Source organism: Phocoena sinus, chromosome 10, assembly GCF_008692025.1.
Source record: "Phocoena sinus isolate mPhoSin1 chromosome 10, mPhoSin1.pri, whole genome shotgun sequence".
Classification (NCBI taxonomy): Eukaryota; Metazoa; Chordata; class Mammalia; order Artiodactyla; family Phocoenidae; genus Phocoena; species Phocoena sinus.
Window position 1 is genome coordinate 66,295,129 of NC_045772.1, and position 27,006 is coordinate 66,322,134.

The 27,006-nt window shown below is 37.8% G+C and overlaps 1 protein-coding gene across 2 annotated transcripts in view; it reads left to right on the plus strand.

Moving 5' to 3' along the window:
* Positions 1–27,006, plus strand: part of SLC38A4 (solute carrier family 38 member 4) — a 67,002-nt gene that overhangs the window by 25,827 nt on the left and 14,169 nt on the right. Inside the window, exons 1-11 of one of the 2 annotated variants that reach the window (XM_032645608.1) lie at positions 2,472–2,527; positions 11,797–12,026; positions 16,380–16,470; positions 16,976–17,091; positions 20,101–20,174; positions 20,638–20,730; positions 24,883–24,964; positions 25,051–25,133; positions 25,234–25,292; positions 26,177–26,452; positions 26,585–26,664. In XM_032645608.1, coding sequence (XP_032501499.1) covers positions 11,908–12,026; positions 16,380–16,470; positions 16,976–17,091; positions 20,101–20,174; positions 20,638–20,730; positions 24,883–24,964; positions 25,051–25,133; positions 25,234–25,292; positions 26,177–26,452; positions 26,585–26,664 — 1,073 coding nt within the window. In that variant the 5' untranslated portion in view covers positions 2,472–2,527; positions 11,797–11,907. Of the gene's footprint in view, positions 1–2,471; positions 2,528–11,796; positions 12,027–16,379; positions 16,471–16,975; positions 17,092–20,100; positions 20,175–20,637; positions 20,731–24,882; positions 24,965–25,050; positions 25,134–25,233; positions 25,293–26,176; positions 26,453–26,584; positions 26,665–27,006 lie in introns of those variants that run through there. The other variant, XM_032645609.1, reaches the window with a different exon arrangement.

The window sequence follows — 27,006 nt, forward strand, 5'->3', positions numbered from 1 at the left end:
CTGGACTCTTCCATTCTATTCCGTTTTGCTCTGAAAAGTCTCTGCTGCAGCCAGACTACTTTTCACCGTTGCCAGAATATGCTTTTATCATGTCTACAATTTGCGTCCAGGATGCCTCTCCCTTTCCTCTCTACCCGTTGCAATCTCACCTGGACTTTAGGGCACTCTTCTAGGTCCTTAGGCTCCCTGAAGTCGTCTTGGATGGCCTCAGCCCCTGGGGACTTTTCATCTTCTGGAATCCTATGGCGTATGGTGCAATTCTGCTAATATTAATCATGTTATAATTTGGGAAGCCCGGTATCCCTTTAAGTGGACATATTTTACCGCCTGCAGACTACCCCCCTACCCTGACCAAGTTTCATATACCTGTTCTTGGTGGCACTTATATGAATTCCTTATGTGAAGGACTTGCTTCATTATTCACTACCCATATATTTTTCATTTTATTCATTTTTTAAAATTCTGTACATATTCTGGTCCATTACCTCTTTGCACAGTGATGCTTGAACCAAATCAGAACCTAACAGAATATGTAGCATTTGTGTTTTTAAAAAATCAAAAGAGAATAATCTATTACCAAATATATATGTGAAATCACATTATGATATGATTTTAAGAAATGTTCAGGACATGAAACTATAATGTTTAAGTCTGTTAAGGAAAGTTACTGTGAGTTTTGTCAAGGCCAGACCATACATTTCTTCATTAATTTTTGCATGTCTAAACATGCCAAATATCTAGGGGAAAAATCGTTAAATAACAAAAACGTTCCTAAGTCATTTTAATTCAGCCAACTTTTGTCAAATTAGCTTTTGTATGTGTGTATTTGATTTTTGAGTCAATGTTAGGAAAGTTCTGTGATAAGAATTTTGTAATTAGAGTAGGTTCTAAAGAAATATGAAAAGACCCTTCATAGAAGTCTCTTATGTGTACTTTTAATTTTAATCCAACACGCTAATTTGCTATAATTATTTAGTGAACTTGAAGATCAGAATTATATAGAAGCCAAAGCTTAAAATTTTAAGAGAAGTAAAGCTGTGGGTGTTTATACATTTATCTCCACTCTATTTTATATGAAGATATAGTATGAAATGGATTTCCACTATTAAATGGACTTTTACTAGAATACAAGTGTTTCATTTTCTAACAATTAGTGCAGGTTTTTCCTTTCTTAATTTTATACTCATCTGGTAACTTTGCAAACAGAAGGAAATCTTAAGTTGGAGAGATTATAATTAAATGATGGAAGTAATTTGAAAAGGAATAGTCTTTAAATTTGTCTGAAATTAAAATTAGTGTATTTATTATCATTTTTCCCCTAGACCATAATAATTTTTATCTGATAAGGCACAAAACTACAAGGTAGCTCTGAAAAATAAAGAAGCAGCTAACTAAAAGACAACTGAATGTAAACATACCATGATAAAGTTAATAGACAAAATGGGCACATTTAAAATGGAAAAGAGGAATGGATAACTGGACGTTTTGTTTAATGTTTAATGTCTTGCATCAACTTAAGAATTTCCTACTCAAAGAACAATGTTTAGTCGGGTTTTTTTTTTAGAAATAGGGAATTGACACAACTGTTGCAATCTAGCATTCCCTCTGATTGGTTATCAGATAGTTTATCCACGTTATAAATATTAAAAAGGCAAAGAACCCTTAATTCTGGATTGATTTTTTAATTTGTTTTTCTCACCTCACTTTCAGAAATAAGTCTGCTTTATACATTTTCATAACAGAATGAATTATTTGCCAACATATTTGAACTCTTCCTCTAATACGTGGAAAGCCAAGCAGATTTTTTTGAAAGGGAGAAAATGTCTGTTTAGAAATTCTTTAAAAACTCCAAATAGTGTTTTGCTTACTCAGCACACTGCCTTTGAAATGGTAGCAGAGGCTGACAGGGCTTATGATTTCCAACCTCACGGCACCTTGAGTAACTTGGTGCTGTTGGGAGTGTCTGTTATTCTATAACATTTCCTCTGAATAAAATCGACAATTCAAAAGCAAATAACTCTTTTGCTATTCAATGAATATTTTCTATGCATTCTGATTACAATATTCATTAAGCAGTCTGACTCCGTTATTCTGGTATTATTTTACTTTAACTTAAGTTCATAAACCTGTGGAAAAATTAACATTTTGAGATTTATCAGTCAACCAACCGATAGAATCTTGATACAGAATGACACGAATCAAGAAAAAACTTTCAGTAAGTGAGTAGTTTGTTGCATAAAAGCCCAAAATCTAAAAGCAAATAGAAATTGGTGTAACTGATGTTTAATCCAAATGTACAACAGTAAACTGATTTAGCTTCTCTTTTTTTTAAGAGCTGACGCAAGTTGGACAGAGGGAGGTGTTGGGGTGAGAGGTGGTGGTGGTGATTGGCTTGTCTAGTTCACTCCCACTGGTCTTTAAATCATTGTCTAGATCCCCAAAGGTTCACATAAGTCACCTCTGCAACAGGGGTCTGCCATTCCAAACAATTCCGGAAAGATTGCACAGGACTGGATAAATAATTAAGGTAAAGCTGTTTTTACATGAACATTTGCAGTGTTAAAATAATGCTTCCTCTCTTCTTTTTATGGTATTGATTATTTATTACAAATTAAAATGTTTGAAAATACTACTTGGGTAACTTTTTTTTTCTCTTTAAAAAAAGCTCAATTCAATATAATGTCAGACATTGAAATTATTTACCCAGATCCTGATTGCAGTTTTCTTTTGCAGATAAGTTTAGGTGGATAATAGAAAAGAGAAACATTGCAAAACCAGCAGGTAACAAGGGTTTAGTTATTTACATTTCCTGGTTAATCACTCTGAGGAACCAACTTAATTTGTCTTAGGAGGAAGTCTAATGTTTGAGAAGTGCATTCTCAGTGTTATAACATTAAAGGTTTTCTTTATCTTGAAAACAAAAACGTAGTCTAATCAAAGAAGGAACATCACATCACTGCAGCAGATGTGAAAAGCTAAATGTTTGGGCTGCATCACTGTCAAATGCAAAACAGAAGTTGTGTCTTACCTTGTCTTCTTATGTAACCATTTTAGTGAAGGAGTATTTTTGCAGCAAACTTACTAGAAGAAACTGAGAGATTGAGTAGAATATAAGCAAAGCTTTGGATTTGGAAGGACTGGAATCATTAAAAATTTGAGCTCTATTCCTCAAATTTATTAATCAGATGGGGAGAATTCTTAATGGATTTAAGTACCCTTGTATTTTGAGCTTCTTACAGAATGTATGGTGATTATTTTAATTAAGTGCACAGGTGATAACAAAACTGAGTGTTTTATAACTCAGTGAAAAATATTTGAAATTATATATATCATATTCATGGGCAACTTGTTGGATGAAAGAATTTTTATTTTTGATGAACTAAAGAAATTTAGGTATGTTTCCTGTAAAAGATGGCCATTTATTTTACAGACCAAGATCTTCTATTTGTTGCGATTTATATTTAGATAATGTTTTGCGATTTTCTGGAAATTCTTTATATTTATACTCCTAGGAAGTATATCAGTAACTTTTAAGTACCGAGAAATGTAGTTTTGAGAGCTAAACTGTTGAGTTTTCTTTAACCATGTTATACAGTGTGCTTTATGGGTTATTGAAGCTATTATTTTTAATACATGAGTTACTTTAAAGAAAGTAAAAAAATTTATTTTCAGAAGAAAGAAACTAACTCTGGGGGTGGTCCAGTATCTATTATATAGAATGTAGACATTTTGGAACTTAGTGTATGCATAATTTATGACAGATTATTAAATATCATGTATTAACATGGATAGAACAGACAGTTCACTATGTTAATTTCATATCTGTTACATATTGCTGTTCATTTCTGGAAACAAACTATTGTTTGGGAAAATAGGAACTAAAATTTATGCAGGAATTTCAGATATTTCTTAACATTTAAGATGACTAGAGAATCTATGTCTTTTTCTCAGAGCAGAGCTGGAAAATTTGTAAGCAAAATAATGTATTCAGATTTTATGAATAGTCCTTTATATCTCATCAAAGGGCTGCTTTAATTCTTATATTAACAAGCATGTAATATTCTTAGCAAAGGGACAAGACCTCAGCATAAGGTTATTTCTTTTAACTTTTCTAGTTCTCCTTTGATATTGTTTCTAAGCTATGTCTAAGTAGAGGAAGGGAATGAAAAGTTCTAAACTATTATCACCAGCAATAGGAAGTAGTCAAGTGAATATGGTTCTGCTATTATTGGCAGTTTCTTTTCTAAGACGTACATCAGACTGAATGACAGTGAAAGCTCTTATGGAAGCTAATTTCTGTGAGAAATCATGCCGTAGGCTAATAAGCCATCTGAATATCAATGTGTGACTAGAATGGCATTGTTGGGGAAATTGTTTAAGAGAATTTCACATAAAGGTAATTAGGTTTATTTCATTGTCAAACCTATGTTCATTTATCTAAGATATATTTTGGATGTGGATTTAAATCAGTTCCTCGGATGCAAGATAATTTGGCTTTTAGAAGCTGCAGGACAAGCTACTTCCTGCGCACTCAACCAAAGTGTAAACTCTGTCACCTAAACCTAGATTTCAGAGTAGATTCATCAGAACTGGGCTGGCGTGAAAGACAAAACAAATAGCGATAGTGGGAAATGCTAGCTCCTTTTTCACTTTCACTTATCGGGTAAAATAAATGCTCATAAATAATGCTACAAAGAAATGTTATGCATAATGTTTAATAACTAGAAATTGAATACAAGGAATCAGCTGTTTAGGACATCTGGCTGGCTTAATAAATATGATGAAACAAAGTCTTCCAAATGGTGATAGTGTGCCAAATGCCTTTGTTTCAAGTTTTGATTTTGCACCTTCATGAATGAGTGAAGTAAGATGGCAAGGCAGAAGACCACTGCACCGGAATATCCAGTCTGTTTCTGCAAAATCTCCTTTGCAGAGAAACTTAACATCATTAGCTAGAAAGGCTAGACTACCAAAAGTTCTGTCAAACCAAATGTGATTTCTCTTTTAGAAGAATTTTGAACATTCTTTGTCTAACAAAGCTGTTCTTTCTCTTGGGAACCAGAAGGGAACATTTCTATTTCACTTTGAAATATTAACCTAGAAAGCTATAACAAGAATGTGTACTTGTATTTATAAAGGAGATCATAAAAAGTTGCCTTGGTCTTAGGAGAATGTATCACCAGGCACTGTGCTAGATGATGGGAATATGTATATGTAGTCTACAAACCTGGCCTTGTTCCCACCTTCATGAAATTTTTTACCTATCGGAGGAGACAGTTATTTATCAAATAACCATACAACTAAAAATGTAAGTGTTTTATATATGGTGAAAATAGTATGAGATTAGGTCTCAATTTTTTTATTTGTGAAGGAGTACCTACCTTGCTTACAATGTTTGTGAGAGTTTGAGAATTGTAAGGTCCTCTAACTGCCTATGGTAAATCATATGCGTGTGTGGATATTCATATTAAATACTAGACACATTTGCATGCAGATGTAGGCAGTAATTAAATTCTGATGATTGGGAGAGGGAAGAGGGATTTAAATTTATTGAGGGCTTACTACAAACCACACTTTGCCATGCATATCATTTAAACCCTCACACTGCTTTATTCTCATTTTGCATACGGGATGACTTTCGTCAGAAGTTAGTTAATTTGGTCAGAACTTACAACCAGTTCTATTTATCACCAAAGCCAGATTTTCTGTTCCTGTCTGGGCTTTAGTTCTCTGTAGTAGAGACAACAGCACAGAGGTGGTGTAGCATAGAGTATGCTCAACCCCTCTGGACGTTCATTACCTCATCTGTAAAATGGGAATAAGAACAAAAATAGTACCTACCTCAGTAGGATGCTGTGAGAATTCAATGAGTTGATAGATGTGAAGCTCTTGTAATAATGTCTGGCATGTAGTAAGTACCATAAGAGTGTTTGACATGTTCTCTTTTGTTTTTAACCCTGGGATTAGCATTGCTTAATGTGAATGAAATTAATGAGGTTCCTCTGAATAAGTACAGTGTGAAATAGACTTTAGCTGAAGTCCCCAGGACTGCTGACATGTATACTCCTGTAATCCCCCAGAGGGATTGACTAAGCAAATCATGGCATGCAGGAGGGGGAGATCATTCCAGGCACAGCGACCTGAATGTGCAAATGGCCTGAGGTGGTAGAGAACTTGGGAAGTCCCTGAAATGGAAAAGGAGGCCAGAGTAGCTAGTACAGTGAAGTGGGGAGAGTGTGGAAGGAATGAAGCCAGAAGTGGAGGGACCATGTGGAACCTTGTGGGCATGCTGAGAATCTTAGACTTTATCCTAAGAGTAAAGTGAAGACAATAAAAGGTTTTATGCAAATGAATGACATGACCTAAGTTTTGTTTTTAAAAGATCACTCTGGATGTTGTGTGGAAGATGAATGAGGAGGGAGAAAGTAGGCAAGAAAGGACTCAAGGCACCAATTACAATTGTTGCAATTGACAACGTAAGAAATGATGGTCGCTTGGACAAGACTGATGGTGTAAGGAAGGGAAAGAAGTAGCCTAATTTGAGAAATAATTTGTTTGTAAAATCAACTAGACTTTGGAAAAGGCTGGATGTAAGGGATAAAAAAAAATTATAATAGAAGACTGATATTTCTGATTTGAGGAGCTGGATAAATGGTGACAACATTCTTTGGAGAGGAAATATTGGAAGAAGGGGAACTATCGCAAGTTAGATTTTTAGACACATTGAATTTAAACTACCTTTGAGATATGCAAGTGTATATCTGGACACTTGGAACTGGAGATCACAGTAGAGGCCTGGGCCAAAGCTGTGACTTGAGGAATCCTTGGTTTATGAAGCTTTGAGAGTAGATTAAAATAGGGGGCTTATGACCTACCACTGAGGGATTCAAAGAATGAAACTTCAAACAAAATGGTACTTTTTAAATGAACAAAAGTTCTGTAAAATAATAGCAGTGTCAATAACAAATGGAAGTTTTAAGAATTCCTAGAAGCCAGGAAGCAGATAGGGCTGGAAAACCTGTGAAAGAGAAAAGGAACCGGGGTAAACCAGGTAAATGGGCTTTCTCCAGAAGGACCCAGTAGCGGTTCCAAGTTGAGTCAATATATACAAAGAGGAGGCGTGAATCACCAACAACCATTGATCAGGTGTTCACCAAGGAGCCTTGGTTTGGACTCTTGGTCTGTTTGGGCTGCCTCTTTTGCCCAAAGGATAAGGATAATCTAGTCTGAAAGAGAGCCTGAGAATGGACTCTATAATAAATACCAGGGCCTCCACAGCAGGCAAAAAGAGATCACAAGCAGGAATGGAAGCTCCGTCAAAAGGGGAAAATACATCACTGTGTTTTTCTTCCAGAGGCACCTCGCCTACAGTGCCAGCTGTGTCTGTGAGTAGGGTCCTGCTGGTGCTCTGCACACAGACCGGGTGCATAGACCCCACTTACCCAGGACCCACAAGGGAGCAACCCATCAGTGTAATGAGCCTGCAAGATTTCAGAGAAACCCCAAGGACTAGCTTTCTAAGCTAACCAATATATTCTTCATTCACAAATATGAGCAGACAACCTAGGATCGCTAAGAGTTTAAGAAAAACCAGGCATATGGAAGAGAAGGGCCAAGATTAACAAAGAGAATAACTCCAGAAAAAAAGACATAATTTAGGGGACAAAAAGAGCTTTTGGAAACTTCTAATCAATAGCCTTAGAAAGGGTTGAGTAAATACTGCAACTGTAAAACAAACAAAAAAAGATGTTATGAAAAGAGAGGAAGAGACTGAACAGATTCTCAGAAATTAAAAACATGAGTGTGAAAAATAATTAGTGGGCAGGTTGAAAAGTAAAATGGGTACAGATTAAAAGTAAACAATGTTTTTCTACTCTACTCTTAATACTTTCTTCTGATACCCAAAGTATGGGTTTTTCTCACACTGGCAAATTCTCCCACACCAGCTGGGAGTCCTACAGTTCAGTCAGTTCTGACACTATTTCCTGGAATCAACATCAGATCCCACAGGTTAAGAGCTCAGTCCCACAAGATTGCCTCCACTTCAGATGCAATGGCAAGTCCAGACCTCCCGTACTTCTGGCCAGCCGGCTATAAATCAGATTTAATAATTTTCTAGAATTGCTCACAGAACTCAGGAAAACAGTTTACTTACTAGATTACTGGTTTATTATAAAAGGATATAATTCAGGAACTGCCAGACGGCAGAGATGCATAGGACAAAGTATGAAGGGAGGGATCTCAGAGCTTTCATGCCCTTGCCTGGTGGGCCACCCTCCTAGCACCTCCATATGATAACCAATCCAGAAGCTCTCCAAACCCCTTTAGTTAGGATTTTTTTATAGAGGCTTCATTAACTAGGCATGACTGATTAACTCACTGGCCATTAGTGAGTCCCCACCCACTCTCCTCTCCCAGGAGGTTGGAAGTGGGGCTGACAGCTCCAACTGTCTAATCACTTGGTTGGTTCCCCTGGCAACCAGCTCCCTCATCCTTAGGGGCTTTACAAAAGTCACTTCATTAAGGTACACTCAGGTGTGGTTGAAAGGGTCTTGTTATGAATAACAACAACAAAAAAAACTCCTTTATCACTCCAGAGCTATTTCAGGAACTGGGGACAAAACCCAAATATTAATTTATTGTATTACATTTGGAGCTCTGTGCCAGGAATGAGGATGAAGATCAAATGGATATTTATTATTATATCACAATGTCACACAACTGAAGATCAAATTTGTTATTTTGGACATTGAGGAACTATCCCTGAACACTGAGTAATAAAGAGATGGGAAATAAAGAGAAAATCTTGGCAATAGAGATCAAGTGGTCCAATACATGACTAATACAAGTTTTAGAGGGAGGAAACAGATTTAAAATAGTAGAACATTTTCATGGTCAGAAGAAAGACACAAGTCTTTTCAATGAATGGTCTCTCCACGTGCGGTGTATGATGAAGTTTTAAAACTACTCACATCTAGTTACATCTTGGAGAAATTTCAGATTGTGATAAGGATCCTAAAACCCTCCAAAAGAAAAAAAGTCAAAGGAAGGAGAATCTCACTCATCAGTGGAAGCTAGAAGTCAAGAGGAAAATATCTTCCACATTATGAAGGAAAATGATTTTGAATCTAGAATTCAAACAATCAAAAAAGTTTGAGGGCAAAATAAAGACATTTTCCAACATGACACAACTCAGAAATTCTGTTTACAAACATGGACCTATTGTGTGAAAAAAAGTTATTCAAGGCAATATTTCAGCACAATGCAAAATGAATTGAAGAACGGAGATGGCATGGCATTCAAGAAACTGGCAGCTGAACAAGACCCAGAGGATGGAGGAGGAAGCTGTTCAGAAAGTAAAAGAGCATGGATAATTTGCATTCAAAGTTTTAGTAATATAGGATTATATTTCCTTTATTATGCAGTCAAATATACTGTAGGTTCTTTGGGCATACTACTTACACAATCATAATGTTGTAAATACTGATTATTCATTTTCAGTGTTCAGAAACATCCTCTAGATAAATTATGATTTGTTTTACAGAATAGGATGAAATTATTATGCATCTTAACATTGTAGAAGTATTTCATGAACTGAAACAATTAGGAGGGTGGGGGAAGGAATTAGGAGTATAGAAAGAAGTATGCTAATTTCCTTATCCTTCCTAAGTGTCAGTCTAGAGTTGATAAACCAAGTCAGAGAGGTTTTAGTGAATAATTTAAATTTAGAATGACTAACTTTAAATGAAGAACTAAAAACAGTAACTGTCGTTAGTGATTGCTACTGGGAAGTGAAACTGATACTGTGTGGTGCTGAGAGAAGCCTTTGTACTCAGTACAAGTTTCTCTTTTTTTTTTTTTTTTTTTGCGGTACGCAGGCCTCTCACTGTCGTGGCCTCTCCCGTTGTGGAGCACAGGCTCCGGACGCGCAGGCTCAGTGGCCATGGCTCACGGGCGCAGCCGCTCCGCGGCATGTGGGATCTTCCCAGACCAGGGCACGAACCCGTGTCCCCTGCATCAGCAGGCGTACTCTCAACCACTGCGCCACCAGGGAAGCCCTCTCTTTTTTAAACTGTATGTGTGTCTTACTTCTATTCTCTCTAGTGCTTTTAACATTTCTCTCTTCATCTTTGATGTTATACACTTACACTACCTCATATTAATGAATATATTCATTTTTCTTCCTCTTGCTTGAAGTACCGTGTGTTTTTTTAAATCCTGAGAACTACTATCTTTCTTTAGCTCCCAACAATTCTTTGCCATTATGTCCTTTTGGTCTCTCCCTAGTCTCATAATTTTCTCATATTAGAATAACTATTAGGGTATGTTTAACCTTCTTTTTCTCATTTTTCTTCCCCATGTCTCTTAACTTCTTTATATTTTTCTTTCTTTCTTTGTGATATAATCAGAGTGATTTCCACTGATCTATCTTCCAGTTTCATTACTCTCCCTTCAGCTGAGTTTTTTATATGACTATACATTTTATTTTTAGAATTCTTTTTTTGGCTGTTTCTCAAACTAACCTGATTTTTTTTTTACCATGTTCTTAATCTGTGGATGTTATTTCTTATTTTGAATCTTTTATTACGTTTTATTATATTAATTTTAAAGTCCATTTTAAGTTACCTTGCAGTTTGTAGTCACTCGGGTATGAATCTTATTATTTCTTGTGCCTGCTGACACTCCTAATGAGTTTCTGTGTGTGATATGTAATTTTTGTGATTTGGGGTGTGAACTCATGTTGAGTGTGAGCTGTCTTTCACAGATGTGCTGCTGCAGCCCTGGATTGTGGAGGCCTTGTCATGTGGCTGTTTCATGTTTGTCAGGGGATTTGTGGATTCCATGAATTCTGGAGCAATTTTTATGTTAGTTTCTCTACTCAGGATTTCCTTACCAAATGGGTAGTGCATGTTTCAGAACCACACATTCCAAGAGTAATAGTGTTTCTCCCAATATAACGCTTCAACAAGAATTTCAATAGTAAAAATTTCAGAACATTACCATTAATGGGTTCATAGCATCTTTTAACACAGTGCCAGTCCACTCCTTTTCACTTTACAGTTGAGGAAAATGAGGTCAAAAAGTTAAATAACTTGGGCTGAAATCCAACAAATTAAAGGCAGAGCAGAGCCTAAAAGCTGGACCCTTTTCTTGTTAAAGTGCATTTCAACTTTATATAAATGGTGACTGAGGCTGATTCAAAGACAAACCTGTACTTGCTTTGGTTACTATTCTTAACTTTGGCTTCATGATCCAAGGGCCTGGAAAGTGGTTCCCTGAGGCTGATCCTACCCTGTGTTGCATGTTATCAAGCATTTTGGCGTTGTTAATTCTTTCATGCCCAATTAACAAATTAAAGCAGTAATTTTCTGTGTTACTGCTGGTAGAGACACTGGTAGATTACGCCTTGGCAGATCTTCCTTTATCAACAGTTTACTATTGTCGCCCTTTTTAAGTCATGCAATCTGCTTACTAATAGCTAAAGCTTCTTAAAGACTGCTGCCATGTCTTAATATTTTTTTTTCTTCCTACAGTGACTAGCAAAGCACCTGCCACACATAGGCATTCTATAAATACCTGCTGATTTGGCAGTTTATTAAGAATTTTCCTTTTTCTCTTCCATTTTCTTTTTTTTTGTATTGGGTAATGGAAGCTCTGGGGACATGTTTATGTGAAGTTTTTAGGAGTTTACTTCCTTTCCATGTTTTTACAGAGAACATACACAAATAGGTGACTAGTGTTTATTTATCTAATTTAAAGTAAATTATAATGATTTATTTTGTGTTCTGTGTGCAGAACAGAGTGTTCTGAACATAACTCCAAGTAGAAGAGCCTCAAGCTGAAGGTACAGTATCTTGTTTACACTGAAGGAGCTTGTGCGTGGACAAGAAAGCGCTGACAGCTCAAATGGATCCCATGGAACTGAGCAATGTCAACATCGAACCTGATGATGAGAGCATCAGTGGAGAAAGTATTCAAGATAGCTACACCGGGATGGGAAATTTAGAAAAGGCGGCAATGAGCAGGTATGGGGTTAAAATAACCAGGTTCCATGGAAAAATAAGAGACATTTATGGACATGGAAAACAAGGTTTTTGTTGGGAAAAATAGGATTTATTACCTATTCGAGAGATAATAATGACTTTGCTGTTAGCGCATCAACTCTCTGATCCTGAAGTACACATTATTATATTATTATTGTATGTTAATCCTTTGTGTGATTAATTTAGAATTGCAGTTACAGTGTTCTTGTCCCTATTAATAATATAGAATAATTTAAATGATATTAGCCTATCACTTCTGTTACCTTTTGGACTATTCTCTCAGGCTCCTCTTCCTCTGACTGCCCTGTAAGTGTTGCTACGTCTCCAGAGTTCTGCAGGGATTCTTCTCTGGCTAAAACTGTCCTATGAGCAAGCTTATTCACAGCCATCAGGCTTCACCCACTGAACATATGCCATATCTTCCGCCTGTTCCTCTTCTATTTCAACTCACAGATGTGTTTACTACATATCTCTACTGGATGACTCATGTGTCTGAATTGTCTCATTGATAAAGTCAAACTTGTGATGTCTAATATTGAACTACTGCCATTCCCTTCAAACTCTGTCCCTCCTCAAGCAAACCCATCTTGGTGAAAGTCATCACTATCATTCAGGAACTCAATCAAAGGATGTTTGGTGTCAACTTTGACTCATCCTTTCCCCGAAACTGCACATCCAATGTTCAACTATATCTGGTTGGGTCTACCTCATTAATATTTCAAATCTACCCGCTTGTCTGTACCTATTCTATTGTCATCTTATTACAGGCCCTCATCATCTGTCACCTGTCTACTAGAACAGCCCTGATTTGTCTTCCTGTCTTATATTTTGCTCTCTTCCAACTAGCCCTGCACATCCCTTGCAAAAGTTATCTTTTACAATTGCAAATTGACTTATGTCCTATCCCTGGGTAAACCCTTTCAGTGGTTCCCCATTAGCTATAGGAGAAAGATTGGACTATACATACATTGCTTGGCATATAAGGCCTTGCATGATCTGGCCCTCATCTAGCTCTCCTGTCCATCTCTTGCCCTGCTCCCTGTTTGTACCCTCTTTCCTAGCCTTGTCGAGCCACTCAGAGCTCCTGTTCCTTCATTAACTCTGCTCTGTGTGCCTGAAATGCCCTTTTTTTTTTTAGTATTACCCACTTACCTTACCCTTTTTCTCTATTGACTGCACTCATCCTTCAAGACTCAGCTCAATGTTAGTTCTCCTGTGAAGCCTTCCCCCAGTTAGAAGTGACCACCCCCTGCTTTGCGTAACCTCTCCCTGTCCAGATGTTCACGATGCCACTACAACATGTTAATGGTACTGCCTGGTACATAGTAGCTGCACAATTGTTATTTGATAAGTTTATTAATTTCTCACAAAATATTATATAACACAAATTATGCACGACTTAAGACATTCAGAAGTGAATATTTGACCAAATCTCAGTCTGAAGTAGAGAATATTATCCTCAAACCGAGACGTCTTATTGCATCCACAACATCCAGGAAGGGTGTCGGGAGGAAGCACTGCTCTTCCTCCAAGAAGCCAGCGCAGTAGTAACCGTTAGTGTTGTCAGACGAGAGAGACTCTGGAGATGTAAATATGATGCTTTCTAGTTAGGTGACCCTTGAGGAAGCACAATGTAGTAGAACCAGGGCTTTGGAATCTGCAGAGGAGTTACCTGATCTTGGAGAAGATGGTTATCTTCTTTGAGCTTCAGTGGAAAATGCAGAATGCCAAACCAACGCCTACTTTGCTGAAGATTAAGTGAGTGCCTTTGAGATAGGTGATACTCTGTAAACTTTTCTTTTTCCTCCTCCACTTCATCACCCTCAGGAAATTGACCAAATCTGAGGGCTCTTTTGTTTCTGAGAAGGATGCACACAGATATGAGCTCTGTGGAGGTGGCAGAGCTGAAGGGGACATGGTCCTAAGAACAGTCCTACAGGACATTTGGTCCTCTGAAAGCTGTCATGGAAAGAGCAAGAATGCTTTTGTTATTTTCAGATAATGTGTTCTGGAACACTTACAGTGACCTAGCTTTTAACTGCTGACTCAAGTGGGTCATCATTTTGCAATTGTATGATCACTTTAAAAAGATGGGTTTTGTTTATGTTTGGATAGATCTCTTAAATGTAAATTTAGAGGGAAGTTCAACATAATACATTTATTTGGAATCATTATACTTATGTTTTCAATATATGCTGGGCTTGGTATTAAATCATTGAAGACACTGGGGACATTTCTTGTATATTTTATACAATCTTGACATGTTTTATGACTACAACTCATCTCATGCCAAAATAAGATCATGCAAATGCCTCAAAGGAGAAAGTCTATTTACTTTCACATTTAAACATTTAAAAATTACTCATGGACTAAAGGATTCTAACTTATTGATTAAGGTTAAAATAGAACATTGGACGTTCCAGAGTTTAAATCTAGATGACACTTTTGTTTTTATAATCGTTAGGTCCATTTGGGGCTCCAGTTCATTTTATGGTCTCCGTTTCCAACTATGAACATTGTGTACCAGTCTCCACATAGCAAGTATATTAACTATGGACATTAAAATAAAGCACAAAAGGGAGGGGGAGTGCAGAAGTGCAGAGATGGAAGAAGGCAACATCTGAGGGCATTATACTTCCTTCCAGAAATAGGAGGAACATGACAGGATATGTTCCTAACTTGTACACCATGAGGTTCAAGAAAATCCACTTCTTGAGTTTTAGAAAAGCACACAAAACTTTATGATTTTGTCTGCTCGTTCTATCTACACTTAATATTGTTCTCTATTCTCAAAAAGTAACCTTGTTATCCTTCTTTCTCATAAGGTATATTCAGAATTAGCTTCTATTATAAGAGATCATTTGTACAGATCTAAAATAATTATTTTCCCCTTTTATATTTCTAAGGGTTATTTTAATAAAATAGTCTCCAATCATTTTATTTTACTTTCTCATGCAAGAAATGCCCTAAAATTGCGATCTAATTATAAAGCACTTTTAAGAACTAAGCATACATATTTGAGCATTTCCTGTAACAAAAAGAAAGCCTGTGTGATATTTTGCAGTGTCAAAATGCAGTAGTGGGGCTGCCCTGGTGGGGCTGCCCTGGTGGGGCTGCCCTGGTGACGCAGTGGTTGAGAGTCCGCCTACCGATGCAGGGGACATGGGTTTGTGCCCCGGTCCGGGAAGATCCCATATGCCACGGAGCGGCTGGGCCCGTGAGCCATGGCCACTGAGCCTGCGCGTCCGGAGCCTGTGCTCCGCGACGGGAGAGGCCACAACAGTGAGAGGTCCGCGTACAGCAAAAAAAAAAAAAAAAAAATGCAACGGTGGCAGCTGAACTCATTAGTCAAGCCTTTCGGAAATGTGACTGGTACTAGATCCACACCCTCAAAACCTCTGGCACAGAGCTCCAGGAGCCGACCAGTACTGTCAGGGGATGTGCAGCTTCCAGCCTGTACCAAGTAGACCGCAGTCACAATGTTCCATGGATAGTGACATCTTAAAGTCCTCCCAACTCTTCTACTAATTCATTGGATTTCTTTAATGTTTTTCTTAGTTTCATTCATTGTCTAACAATTCAAGTACATTTTCAGAATAATTAAACTACACACACACGCAACCAAACACAGCACAGAGCTACCATCCAACTCCTTTCCAGCAAGGGATATGTGTATAAAAAGGTGGAACCAAAAAAGAGGAAAATACCAGCTACAGTGCCCTGCCCAGGGCTGCATGGCACTGTGGGAGACCCTAGACCTGGGATCTGGTGCGTCTGGACACACTACCTCACTCTTCTGAGCCATAGTCGCTGCATATTTAGAGCAGAGACATGGAAGTTTCTCTCACAGAGACATTTGAGCATCAAGTGAGATGGGATCACATTGCCAAGGCACTTAATAAATATTTACTGAATTAATAAGATCCTCTGATCATGGTGTATTAGCAGTTGAGAAAACTCAGTCACTACTCTGTTCCCTTTCTTTGGGAGGGCTCGAAATGGCAACAAAATTTGCTCTAATTATTCTCTCTCTCTCTTTTTTTTTTTTTTTTGCATAGTCAATGTGTGAAAAAGAAATGTGGCTTATAAAAGATCCCAACTAAAAAAATATTTTCTTCCTTCATAACTTTCTCCCTCTCTCCCAAAGTATATTCATAAATGGGGCTCAGTCATTGGTCTGGAAGGAACAGTAGTATGTGGAGGAGAAGAGAAAAAAAAGTCTGTCTTGTTTTTCCTTTCCTAATTCAGTGACAGATCACCTGAAACATAAGTATAACTCAGAGCATTTACCAGATGTTTTTACTGTCTTCTTTTCCTGTGTGTGTGTGTGTTCAGTCAATTTACTAATGAAGATGCTGAAAGTCAGAAATTTCTGACAAATGGATTTTTGGGGAAAAAGAAGCTGACAGATTATGACGATGAACATGTAAGTGACTTTCTGCTCTCTGGCAGTAAACAGGACTTGAGGATGTCTGATCTACCTGGGTCTCTGTGCGAAAACAAAGTGACTGAAATTTTCCAAGCCTTGATCAGCACATTCTCTGTTTATTCAGGCCCTTACTGGAATCAGGGCTTGTTTTTCCTGTTCGCCATATGGCTGCATAAATCATTTATGAAATTTATTTGTTTTTTGGAGAAATCATTCTAACCCAAATGTAATCTGCAATCCTACATGCTTTCCCTTCTTTGTTACTCAACTTGTATTTTTTATTTTTACTGAGACCCCTGCTTAAATCAAGTACTACATTCCACTGAAAATTATACACTTTTATTGAAGTTGAGTCATGACTTTTATTCACTGTGATTTTATCTTAATCTTCCCTATTGGATGGTAGTCTCCTCCAGTAAAGATAATATAGGATAAGAATAATCCAAAAAAAGCTTCGTCCTTTGGCAAATATTTGCTTATCACGCATCCCTTTGTCTTCAAGCATCCTGGAACCACCTCCTTTGGAATGTCTTCATTCAATCTGAGTAATGCCATCATGGGCAGTGGAATCCTGGGCCTGTCCTATGCCATGGCCAACACAGGGATCATCCTTTTTATGTAAGTGAATGGACACATCTACACTTGGTTCAAAGCCCATGCATACCTGGTGCCCTTTCAATTAATCTGAAGCTTGATCTTTGTGAATAGGAATAATCTGAGAAAATATTAACATATTCTTTTCCTTTTAAATAAAACAAAAACGAAAAGTAATCAGAGCAGTCTAATCATCATACTTGTTCAACCAGCCATCCCTAACCAAATGGCAGAAAGTTTATGTGCCCAATCCCCCAAACTGCTGGAACAGCCCTACCAGTCCATAGAAACCACTTTACAAAGTAATTCGTTATAAAATAATTTGGTGTTTAATAATTTAAAAGATCTTTCCTGGCAGCAAATCTGACTTTATACACACTCTTAGGAAAAACATCCCTTCCCAAACCAGACCTACAGGGTCCTGCATGCCCTGGTCCCATCTCCTGTGCCCCTATATACAAGATATACTGGGCACAGTGACCTTCTCTCCATCCCATGAAGGTGCCATTCCCTCTCACCACAGGTCCTTTGCACGTGATCTTGGAAGCTTCTTTCCTTTCCTCTTCAGCTAGTTAACTCCTCATAACTCAGCTCAGTCTCACCTCAGTTATGCCTTCCCCCAATCTCCATGACTTGGACAAACCACCTCATTAGACACTCATCACAGTGTTAATATTTTAGTGTGGTCGTCTGATTCATTTCGTTAATGTCTCTCTCCCTTGCTAGACTATCATCTCCAAAGGGTTGAGCCCATGTCTGTTTTTACTCACTGCACGTCTGTATCCCCAAGACCTAGAAACAGTGCTTGGCGCAGAGATTTTTGCAGAGTGGCCAAAGTTTATACCTAAACCAATGCACTTTATCCAAACTTGGTCAAATGCTGCCTAGTGGTAGCAGCATCACATAGCCAACCTGGAGGATGGACACCACATTGTCTGTGACAGACAGCCACAGACATGTGTGCATTACGTACAGCCTGGTATTTTCAAAGACACAGTTGGTGGCAGTGAAATGCTTCACAAGAATAAAGTCTAATGTTAGTAAGGCATCAGTATGAATGCAGATCACAACCCCTAATGCAGTGCTGGAGTCTTAAATAACTGTCTAAGAATGCAACATTTATATTATAAATATATGCTATTTGTGTTCTGAATATCACTTATGATTAGGTAATCACACAGCTATTTGAGGGCTAAGGATCGGGCTGAACTATAAATATTTATATCATGTCAGTGCTTTGATTGAACTGTTAGGTGTCGTATTTTTTAGCTGAATGGCTTTTGATATCAGCTTTACTTTTCTAAGCCATGTCTGAAATAAAGTAAGTTTTAAAAATTTTCTGACTCCTAATGGCTAGAGGTATATTCATATGCATAGTTGTACACTTTTATAATGTACACTATCTCTAAGACAAAAGACTGCCTTCTCCTTACTAATTACACATACCATTAAAATTAATTAGGGGGCTTCCCTGGTGGCGCAGTGGTTGAGAGTCCGCCTGCCGATGCAGGGGACACGGGTTCGTGCCCCGGTCTGGGAAGATCCCATATGCCGCGGAGCGGCTGGGCCCGTGAGCCATGGCTGCTGAGCCTGCGCGTCCGGAGCCTGTGCTCCGCAACGGAAGAGGCCACAGCAGTGAGAGGCCCGCGTACCGCAGAAAAAAAAAAAAAAAAGAAAGAAAGAAACACTCCTCCCAATCCTAGAGTTCATTTTCATGGCAGGAGAATATTCCACTTTTAAAACTGAAAGCCTCATTTCAGGCCTGTAAACATTTAGCAGATTAATTTGGCCAGAACAATTACATAGCTAGATATCATGAGGTGTGTTTTGTGTATCCAAGTAGCCCAAACTGGATTCAGCAATCTCCCTCAATTCCCAGCAAGTGACACAGGATTTCATTGGTGTTACTTTTAGTATTTTCTGCCAAAGCAGAAAATGTATTTAAAATACAGGGTACGCTTGTTATTTTTCCGGGGAACAAAATTATATAATCTGAATTACATAATTCTTTAAAAACAGGTCAATTCATAATGTATATGGAAAAATGTATGAATAAGACATTGATTAGGCAGTTCTGGTGAACATGTTTTGTGAAAAAAAAAAAACCAAAGAGTACAATAGAGCTAGAATAGCTGTAACATTTGTAACTCGGTCTAAATCTACATTTGTAACATTGACTTCCCAAGGAATTACCAAAGAATTAGATCAATTGAGGGGAGACTGTTTGGTATGCTCTCATCATATTAAACAAAGGATAAGGTTTTTTTTTAATTTCAGGTAAAGTTCAGTATTGTGCATTAATTTATTATATAGATGCTTCTATCTACACTCTTTATTTTTGCTGTCCAATTCTTGTTTTTTGGAGAAGCATTGATCACTGTATACATAAAGAAATCATATATGCCTGGTGACATGTGGAGGGTCCTGAACCAGAAATGATTTTTCTGAATACAGCAAAGGTTTTCCTGCACCCTAGACTTACCTTTCTCTGTTTTCTCTATTATACAGGCAATTGTCAGACCCTCTGGTTCACACATCTGATCACTGTCATCTAATATGCAGACTCAGTAGTAACGGAGCTCAGAATTTGCTTTGACTTCTGTATTTCTAGATTTTAGATTAATGTTTAGTCAGGTCATTGAATAGCCCTTCAATTATAAATGTTCATGGGAATATCCCACAGATATGGTGTACATATACCCATATGCTGAGTAAGTATTTGCTAATTTTGCTATGCATCTGGCATCTAAGTTATAAACCAGATTCTACTACTGGGTAGAATGTAAGACTAAAAAAGGTGCGTTAGGAACTTCCAATAGTACGTTTTGGCCCATAAAATAAAGCCAATTCCAGTGCTGGGACATTTAAGGGCATTGGTGGAGTTCTGAAAAGAATTTTTCAGCTTCCCCCAAATCCACATACTCTTGGAAAGTTAATGATTGAAAAGACCAGTGTAATAATGTATTGTAACATCTAATATTACATCTTATTTTTTATAGAAACATTATTGTCTCCTCTCTATTCCCTTCGCAGAATCATGCTGCTTGCCGTGGCAATCCTATCTCTCTATTCAGTTCATCTTTTATTAAAGACTGCGAAGGAAGGAGGTATGCCACTCCCTAGACCTAAGACATGCTATTTTGATCTCATTAAAGGGTATTTCAGCCTTTAGCTCTATACTTATAGGATGGTGTTGGTCAATTTTACATTTCATTTTCTTCTAACCCCAATCACATGGTCTCTCCATGTTTTTAGTTATCTGGGCAAGTGAGACAAGTGAAAGTCAACCTGCTCAGGTTCAAGCCAAATAGAGAAAGAGACTTTTGGTGGATGATAGAAATAACAGTTCTGACTTGCTGCCTGGAGCCAAGATGAATGAAGGCATCGCTTCTTGTTTGGAGAACATTTACCATATTTTGTAATGGCTTTTGAGATTGCGTATTTGGGGTTTGTAATTTCTATATGGTGTTTATTTACATGTTTGAGGCTCCAGTGGAGAATTACATAGAAATATTTTAGTCACTAAAACGGTTTTTTTTTAAACAAGTTTCTTTTCATTTTTGATTATAGGATCTTTAATTTATGAAAAACTAGGTGAAAAGGCATTTGGATGGCCTGGGAAAATCGGAGCTTTTATTTCCATTACAATGCAGAACATTGGAGGTAAGAGGATCTGGCTTTTAAACTTTCTAAAAAGATGTTCAAGAAATAAGAAAACTCAATGGCAATGAACAGGCCCTTTAAATACAGAAAAATAGCTGTTTTATCATTTTTAAATTTCAAAAGGAGAGTTTCCTAAATAGATTTGCTCTTTAATTGCTCCTTAATCCCTCTTTAATTGAAAATAGCAATATCTAAGAAATGAAATACTATATAAAAGCCTACCAAATAAATTCTAAAATTAAAATATAAAATAAAACCTTTCTTGATTTCAAATGGCTTTAATTATTCCTTTTAAAAGTTAAAGCATTAGTGCTTATATCTGTCATTGCCCAAACAGTTGATGTATCACATGTATGATTGAGTTTGTTTCATAAAAGGGAAAATTTAGTATCTGAGGCACATAGCCAAATTTTGGGGTCCTTGAGACACAGCCTGCACAGAGCCAGCCCACTGTAGAGTATCCCTAGAAATTGTGCTAAGGTAAAAATCTGGCTAGGCATCGGAAGCATTATAAAGCACAGATTTCTTGGTTTTACAGATTCTTTTAATTCCTACTGAATGAGCCCTTCCAGAGGAGAGCCGAGAAGTACACTTTTTTACTAGTGTTCCAGGTGATATGTATGCCCACCAGCTTCACTGGTCCTATCGTGTCTTTGACCCTCAAAAGGCATCTTGACCCATATTTCAGATGTCCTACTGGCTAAGTCTCCTTGAACGACCTGGACTACATCACCACATAGTAGAACTTATTTCCTCACCTCCTACCCAGTCCCCAAACCTGTTATTCTATACTTCTGTTCTTTCATTTCAGTGAACAATACCAGCAGCATCCAGTTTCTTAAGCCAGCAATCTGGGTGTCAGCCTAAACTTTTCCCTCTCTCCCTAACCCTGACAATCCAATCAAATACCAGCTTTTATCCATTCTTTCTCTTATTTAGCCTTTGAATCTCTCCTCTCCTTCTAGTCTCACTATCACACTTCAGGTGATTACTAATTCTGTTCAGACTTTTGCAGTAGACATCTACCTGTTATTCCTGTATTTAGTTTCCCCTCTTCCATCTGTAATTCATCTTCCAAATTAACTTTCTCAAATTCAGATCTACTCTTGCTTCTCACATGCATAAACTTCTTCAGCATGCCCTCATGATTTTCAAGATAAAATTTAAACTCTTTAGTCTGACATATAAGGGTTTTCATCATCTTTCCTTTGCCTACCTTTCTGATACCTTTCCTACAAACCCCAATCTCTCTCTCTCTCTCTCTCTCTCTCTCTCTCTCTACCTATCTATCTATCTATCATCTGTTCCCTATGTGTCCTGTGTCATACTATAACAAACTATATTTAGTTCCCCTACTTTTACAATCCTCCAGACCTAACACATACACATTTTCTGGCTCTCCCTCTCTGTTTGCTCCATGATCCATCATTCTCTGGGCTATTAGGTACTAGCTCTTCTGGGCCCCCTTAGCCTTGTTTGTATTTATCTGGTATGTCACTGTTTTTTAAAAGACATTTTAAAATCCATGAGTAGAGAATAGACTTTTGGTGCCTGATAACACCTGAATTTGAGTTTGTTTCTGTCACTATCTATGACCTTGGGAAAATCACTTCACACCTCTGAGTCCAATTTTTCCACCTATGCAATTGAGAGTAATAGTTCATCCTCACAGTGTCATAATAATACAGGTTCAGTACATGGACCCTTCCTCTCCAGTTCTTGGATTCAATATCCATGTCACTGGAGCCCTCCTGGTTGTTTTTAAATGGCATTTTTATAATTATAAGACAAACATATGCTAATTGTGAAAAACAAAAACATTACATAAATATATAAATTACAAAGAAATGTTTATGTAAATCATCCTTAGAAAAACCCGTGCCAGGTTTTCCTCTATGACAAATTTAACAAATAGATTGTTACTGTTAAAACAGGATCATCTTCTAATTCTGATTTACCGCTTACTTTTTTTATTTAACAATATACCTTGAATGTTTTTGTATATTACTCTTTTTAATGGCTTTTGAGCTTTCCATTGTATAAATACACCATAATTGGTGTACTGAATCCCTTGATGAACAGTTTTGGATCGTTTCCAGGTTTTTTACTATTGTAAACAATGCTGCAATAAACTTACACAGAGATCTTGCAAGGAGGTCATTCTTCTTGATTAATAAAATCACTGGAATTAGCCAGCATTTCTAGAATGCAGCAATTTCTTTAGTAACCTTTATCCAACTATACCTGCTCCTGATAACGGATAGTTGGTAGGCAGATAAATAAAATCAGTCATATCTTAATGATTTGTATTTATGTCTTTCATATTTTTTGTATAGTAAGACTACAGTCCTGGGTAGAATTCGGCAGTAACACTGGAATTGTTTCATTCATTTTACTGGCATTGGGTCCCAAGCATATAAGTCCCCCATTCCCCACCAAATAAACTGCTTTACATTTGGTTCAAATTCTCAGCCTTATCAAGATTTAAAATATCAAGCCTTTCATAGGATCTCTTCATAGGTGATCTAATATACTTGTTTGGACCACTGAACTAACTGGACATACACACGCTTAGCCCTGAGCCCAACGGGCTGAGTGGCAACAGCATTGTCTATTGTTCCAAGTATAGCTACTATTATGCTTCTAAACAATGGAATAAACTATAACATGGTCTCTCAGTCACGCCCCTCACCCCACAGTGTGGCTTTCAGGGAGTGAGATGAAATTTCATACACCTTTCCTGAAAATCTCTCACTTTGGTTACTCTATGTGATTAGTGGTTATTGTGGCCTAAAAGAAATCACTTGTATTTCTGTATTTAGCAACTCCACATTTAGAACATTTAATTTTCTCAATCCCCTGAAAAATTAACACTGACCATTAGCAGAATAATGTTGACATTACCCAGACAGGTCTGGATCATTCTGAATTTTCGAAGACCAAACACATTAACAGTGGTGACATCACTGAGAGTCAGCAACTAATAGCTCTAAAATTGAATGGTACCTCGCTGAACCAGTTAATCAGAAATATCTCCTCTGTTTACCCTCTGTAAGATTTAGCTTTAGCCAAGGTCTTTGTAAAGATTAACCAAATCATGTTTACAGAAGACATATCAGGTATTGTAAAAATCATTTCATTTCACAATAGAGAAGACACACTGGCGTGAAATCAGGGATCTTATATTTTTGACGTGGTCTGTCATTTTCAAGCTGTGCGATCTTGGACACGTCAGCTAAGCTCTCAAAATTTTTATATCCTCAGCTGTGGAATGAAGATGATAAGATGCACCTTGCTCTTCCATGTGGATTTTCAGCTGATCACATGCAGAACTAAACAATGTGGGGAACTGTTATCACCGTTATTACTTTCATTTGAGATTAAGGAAATATTTTTAAACTATTAATAGTTCGATCTGCAACTTAGATATCTGCTTCAAATGTCTGTTAGCAAAAATTCACCAGAAGGATGTAGCACACACTTAAACCTTGCAATGCGAAACTTGTCGGTTTTATTTTCAATTGAGTCTTTTGATCACGTGTGAAATAGCAAATTAGTATTATTCTTCACTGAGCGGTTGGACTTGAGAAAGGGATGTTGCATACATCCCTACAATTGTAGGCAAAATTGTATGTTATGCATATACGCATAACTATTTTTCCAAGGAGAGGGTTTATAGATTTTATAGATCAGGTATTCAGAAGAGTACATGATCACACATACATCACTTGTCTAGACGTTCAAGAAATTTTGCCACTTTGTATGATTTCTTATTTGGACAAAGGATATAGAAAAAACTTCATTGACAAAGGTTAGAGAAGCTATCCTCTCTTGTACTTTTTTTTTTTATCAATCCAGTATGACTCCAGGAAAAAAAACTTTGAAACTGTAGCTTCTCTGAAAACCTCAGAGCTGGATTTAACACAGAATCAGCATTGATACTGTTAGCAAAGGTCCATAGGCAAGAGCCAAAGGGCCGAATGTCTATTCATGAGAAGAACTTGGAAACAGTACAGAATACATAGTGGGTGGCTTTTCTTTCGCTTTGGGAATTACTGAGAAGGAGGGGTGTACCAAGGCCTGGACTTCTCACAACTTGCCTGTGACTTTGGTGCCGTGCCCACCACTAAGCTCTCACGTCTTCCATTTTAGCCATGTCAAGCTACCTCTTCATTATTAAATACGAACTACCTGAAGTAATCAGAGCGTTCATGGGACTTGAAGAAAATACTGGGTATGTCTTCTGCTCTCTCTGTAACATCAAGAGACTCATTCTACTTGGTCTTTTCTGATCCTAATATTCTGGTCTCTCTTTTCTAGAGAATGGTATGTCAATGGCAACTACCTCGTCATATTTGTGTCAGTTGGAATCATTCTTCCACTTTCTCTTCTTAAAAATTTAGGTAAAGTCATTTTCCATTTTTATTTTCATTTTGTATTCCAAGAGGCAAGCTGATTGTGGATGCCATATTCACCTTCCGGAATTTCTCTGCTAACCCCTAGGTTACCTTGGTTATACCAGTGGATTTTCTCTTACCTGCATGGTGTTTTTTGTCAGTGTGGTAAGTGATTTTTGACATGATCCTTGTAACTTGGTAGGGGTGTGATGCTTTCAGTGCCTGAATTGGTGTCCTCATTTTTGTTCAAGCACGTCATTAGCATGAAATATTCTTGCATCACAAGCAATTTCCTTGTTTTCTAATTTGGAATGAGGAAAGAACAGTCATGAGTTTCAAAATAGTTGAGTTAGAATGTCAAGACCATTGCTAATAGTATGTTCTAGGCATACTGAATGTATATTTGGACGAAAGGAACACCTCAAGCAGAAATGTGACAACAACCCAGTATTTAGACAGGTGGAGGAAAAATAAGTGAGGAGTCCCAGAAGATAAATGAGTAGGCTGTAGAATTAGCCATATTTACATGAATCAGCCATTTTCTCTTACTCATTCTACCCATGAAGAGAAGGTGACCACAGCGGAATTAAAGAAAGAAATCCTCTCCCCACCCCACTCCCTCTCCCCTCCAAAAGGGGGGATTTATGCTAATATCATGAATGCCAAAATGTATATAATATTTCCCCAAAGAGGCAAAGGAGGAGGGGGGAATTTCCTGATGATCCATATTTTCATTAGTTTGAAGACATGAAAGAGATGCAACGTAGCAAGAAAATGATCATCTTTCTCATGGAAGAGTATGCATGGAGTTTGGGATAGATTCACGCAAGATACTCTCTTGTTGACTCTAAGGGAGAGAGTTGCCAACCATAGTTCCAACTCCTTACATCAGACTGAGGCTAGAGGGAGTCTCTGTTGTCCATTAGTCTAAAAGGAATCCTCAGCAGAGTTCCCTCACCTCTACCCCATAAACCACCCACAGGGATTTTTGTTTCATTGTTTTCCTCAAAAGGCTGACTTGTTGTTGTTGTGTTAATGACCGGGTCTAGGTGATTTACAAGAAATTCCAAATACCCTGCCCTCTGCCTGTTCTGGATCACAATGTTGGGAATCTGACAGTCAACAATACAGCTCCAATGCACGTGATGATGTTACCCAACAACTCTGAGAGTGGTGGTGTGAACTTCATGATGGATTACACCCACCAGAATCCTGCAGAGCTAGATGAGAAACAGGCCAAGGGCTCTATTCACGGCAGTGGAGTAGAGTATGAAGCACACAGTGATGACAAGTGTCAGCCCAAATACTTTGTATTCAACTCCCGGGTAAGTGAGAGGTCTAGGCTTCCAAGAGCCTAGCAACGTGGCCTCTGAGTTTTTATCTCACAAGCTGAGATGGCCTGGGGGTAGCTCTCTGTGTTGAAATGCTAAACATGCGGTGTTGTCTTTGTTTTTCAGACGGCCTATGCAATTCCCATCCTAGCATTTGCTTTTGTATGCCACCCTGAGGTCCTTCCCATCTACAGTGAACTCAAAGAGTAAGGCAGCCATCATTTTAGCGTTCTAATTTGCTTTGAAAATGTGCTCTATTTTCAAAGGTGCTTTATACACAAGCATGGTTTACAGCTTTGCCTTCACAGGAGGTTTATGCTATAACCACTCATCAGTAATGTGCTTTTACCACAAAGGTGTGAATCAGCCCCCTCACTGCTTCCTTTTCTCCTGTTCCTTCATCCTAAGGAATCAGGGGAGGGGTTCAGGACAGAGGGAGGATGAGCCAATGTCTGTAAGGATTTTGGCAAGCATGGGGAATTTGAATTTGAATATTGGTGGGAAGAAGTGAGGTCACCTGAACTGGAAATGACCCACACTCATGAAGA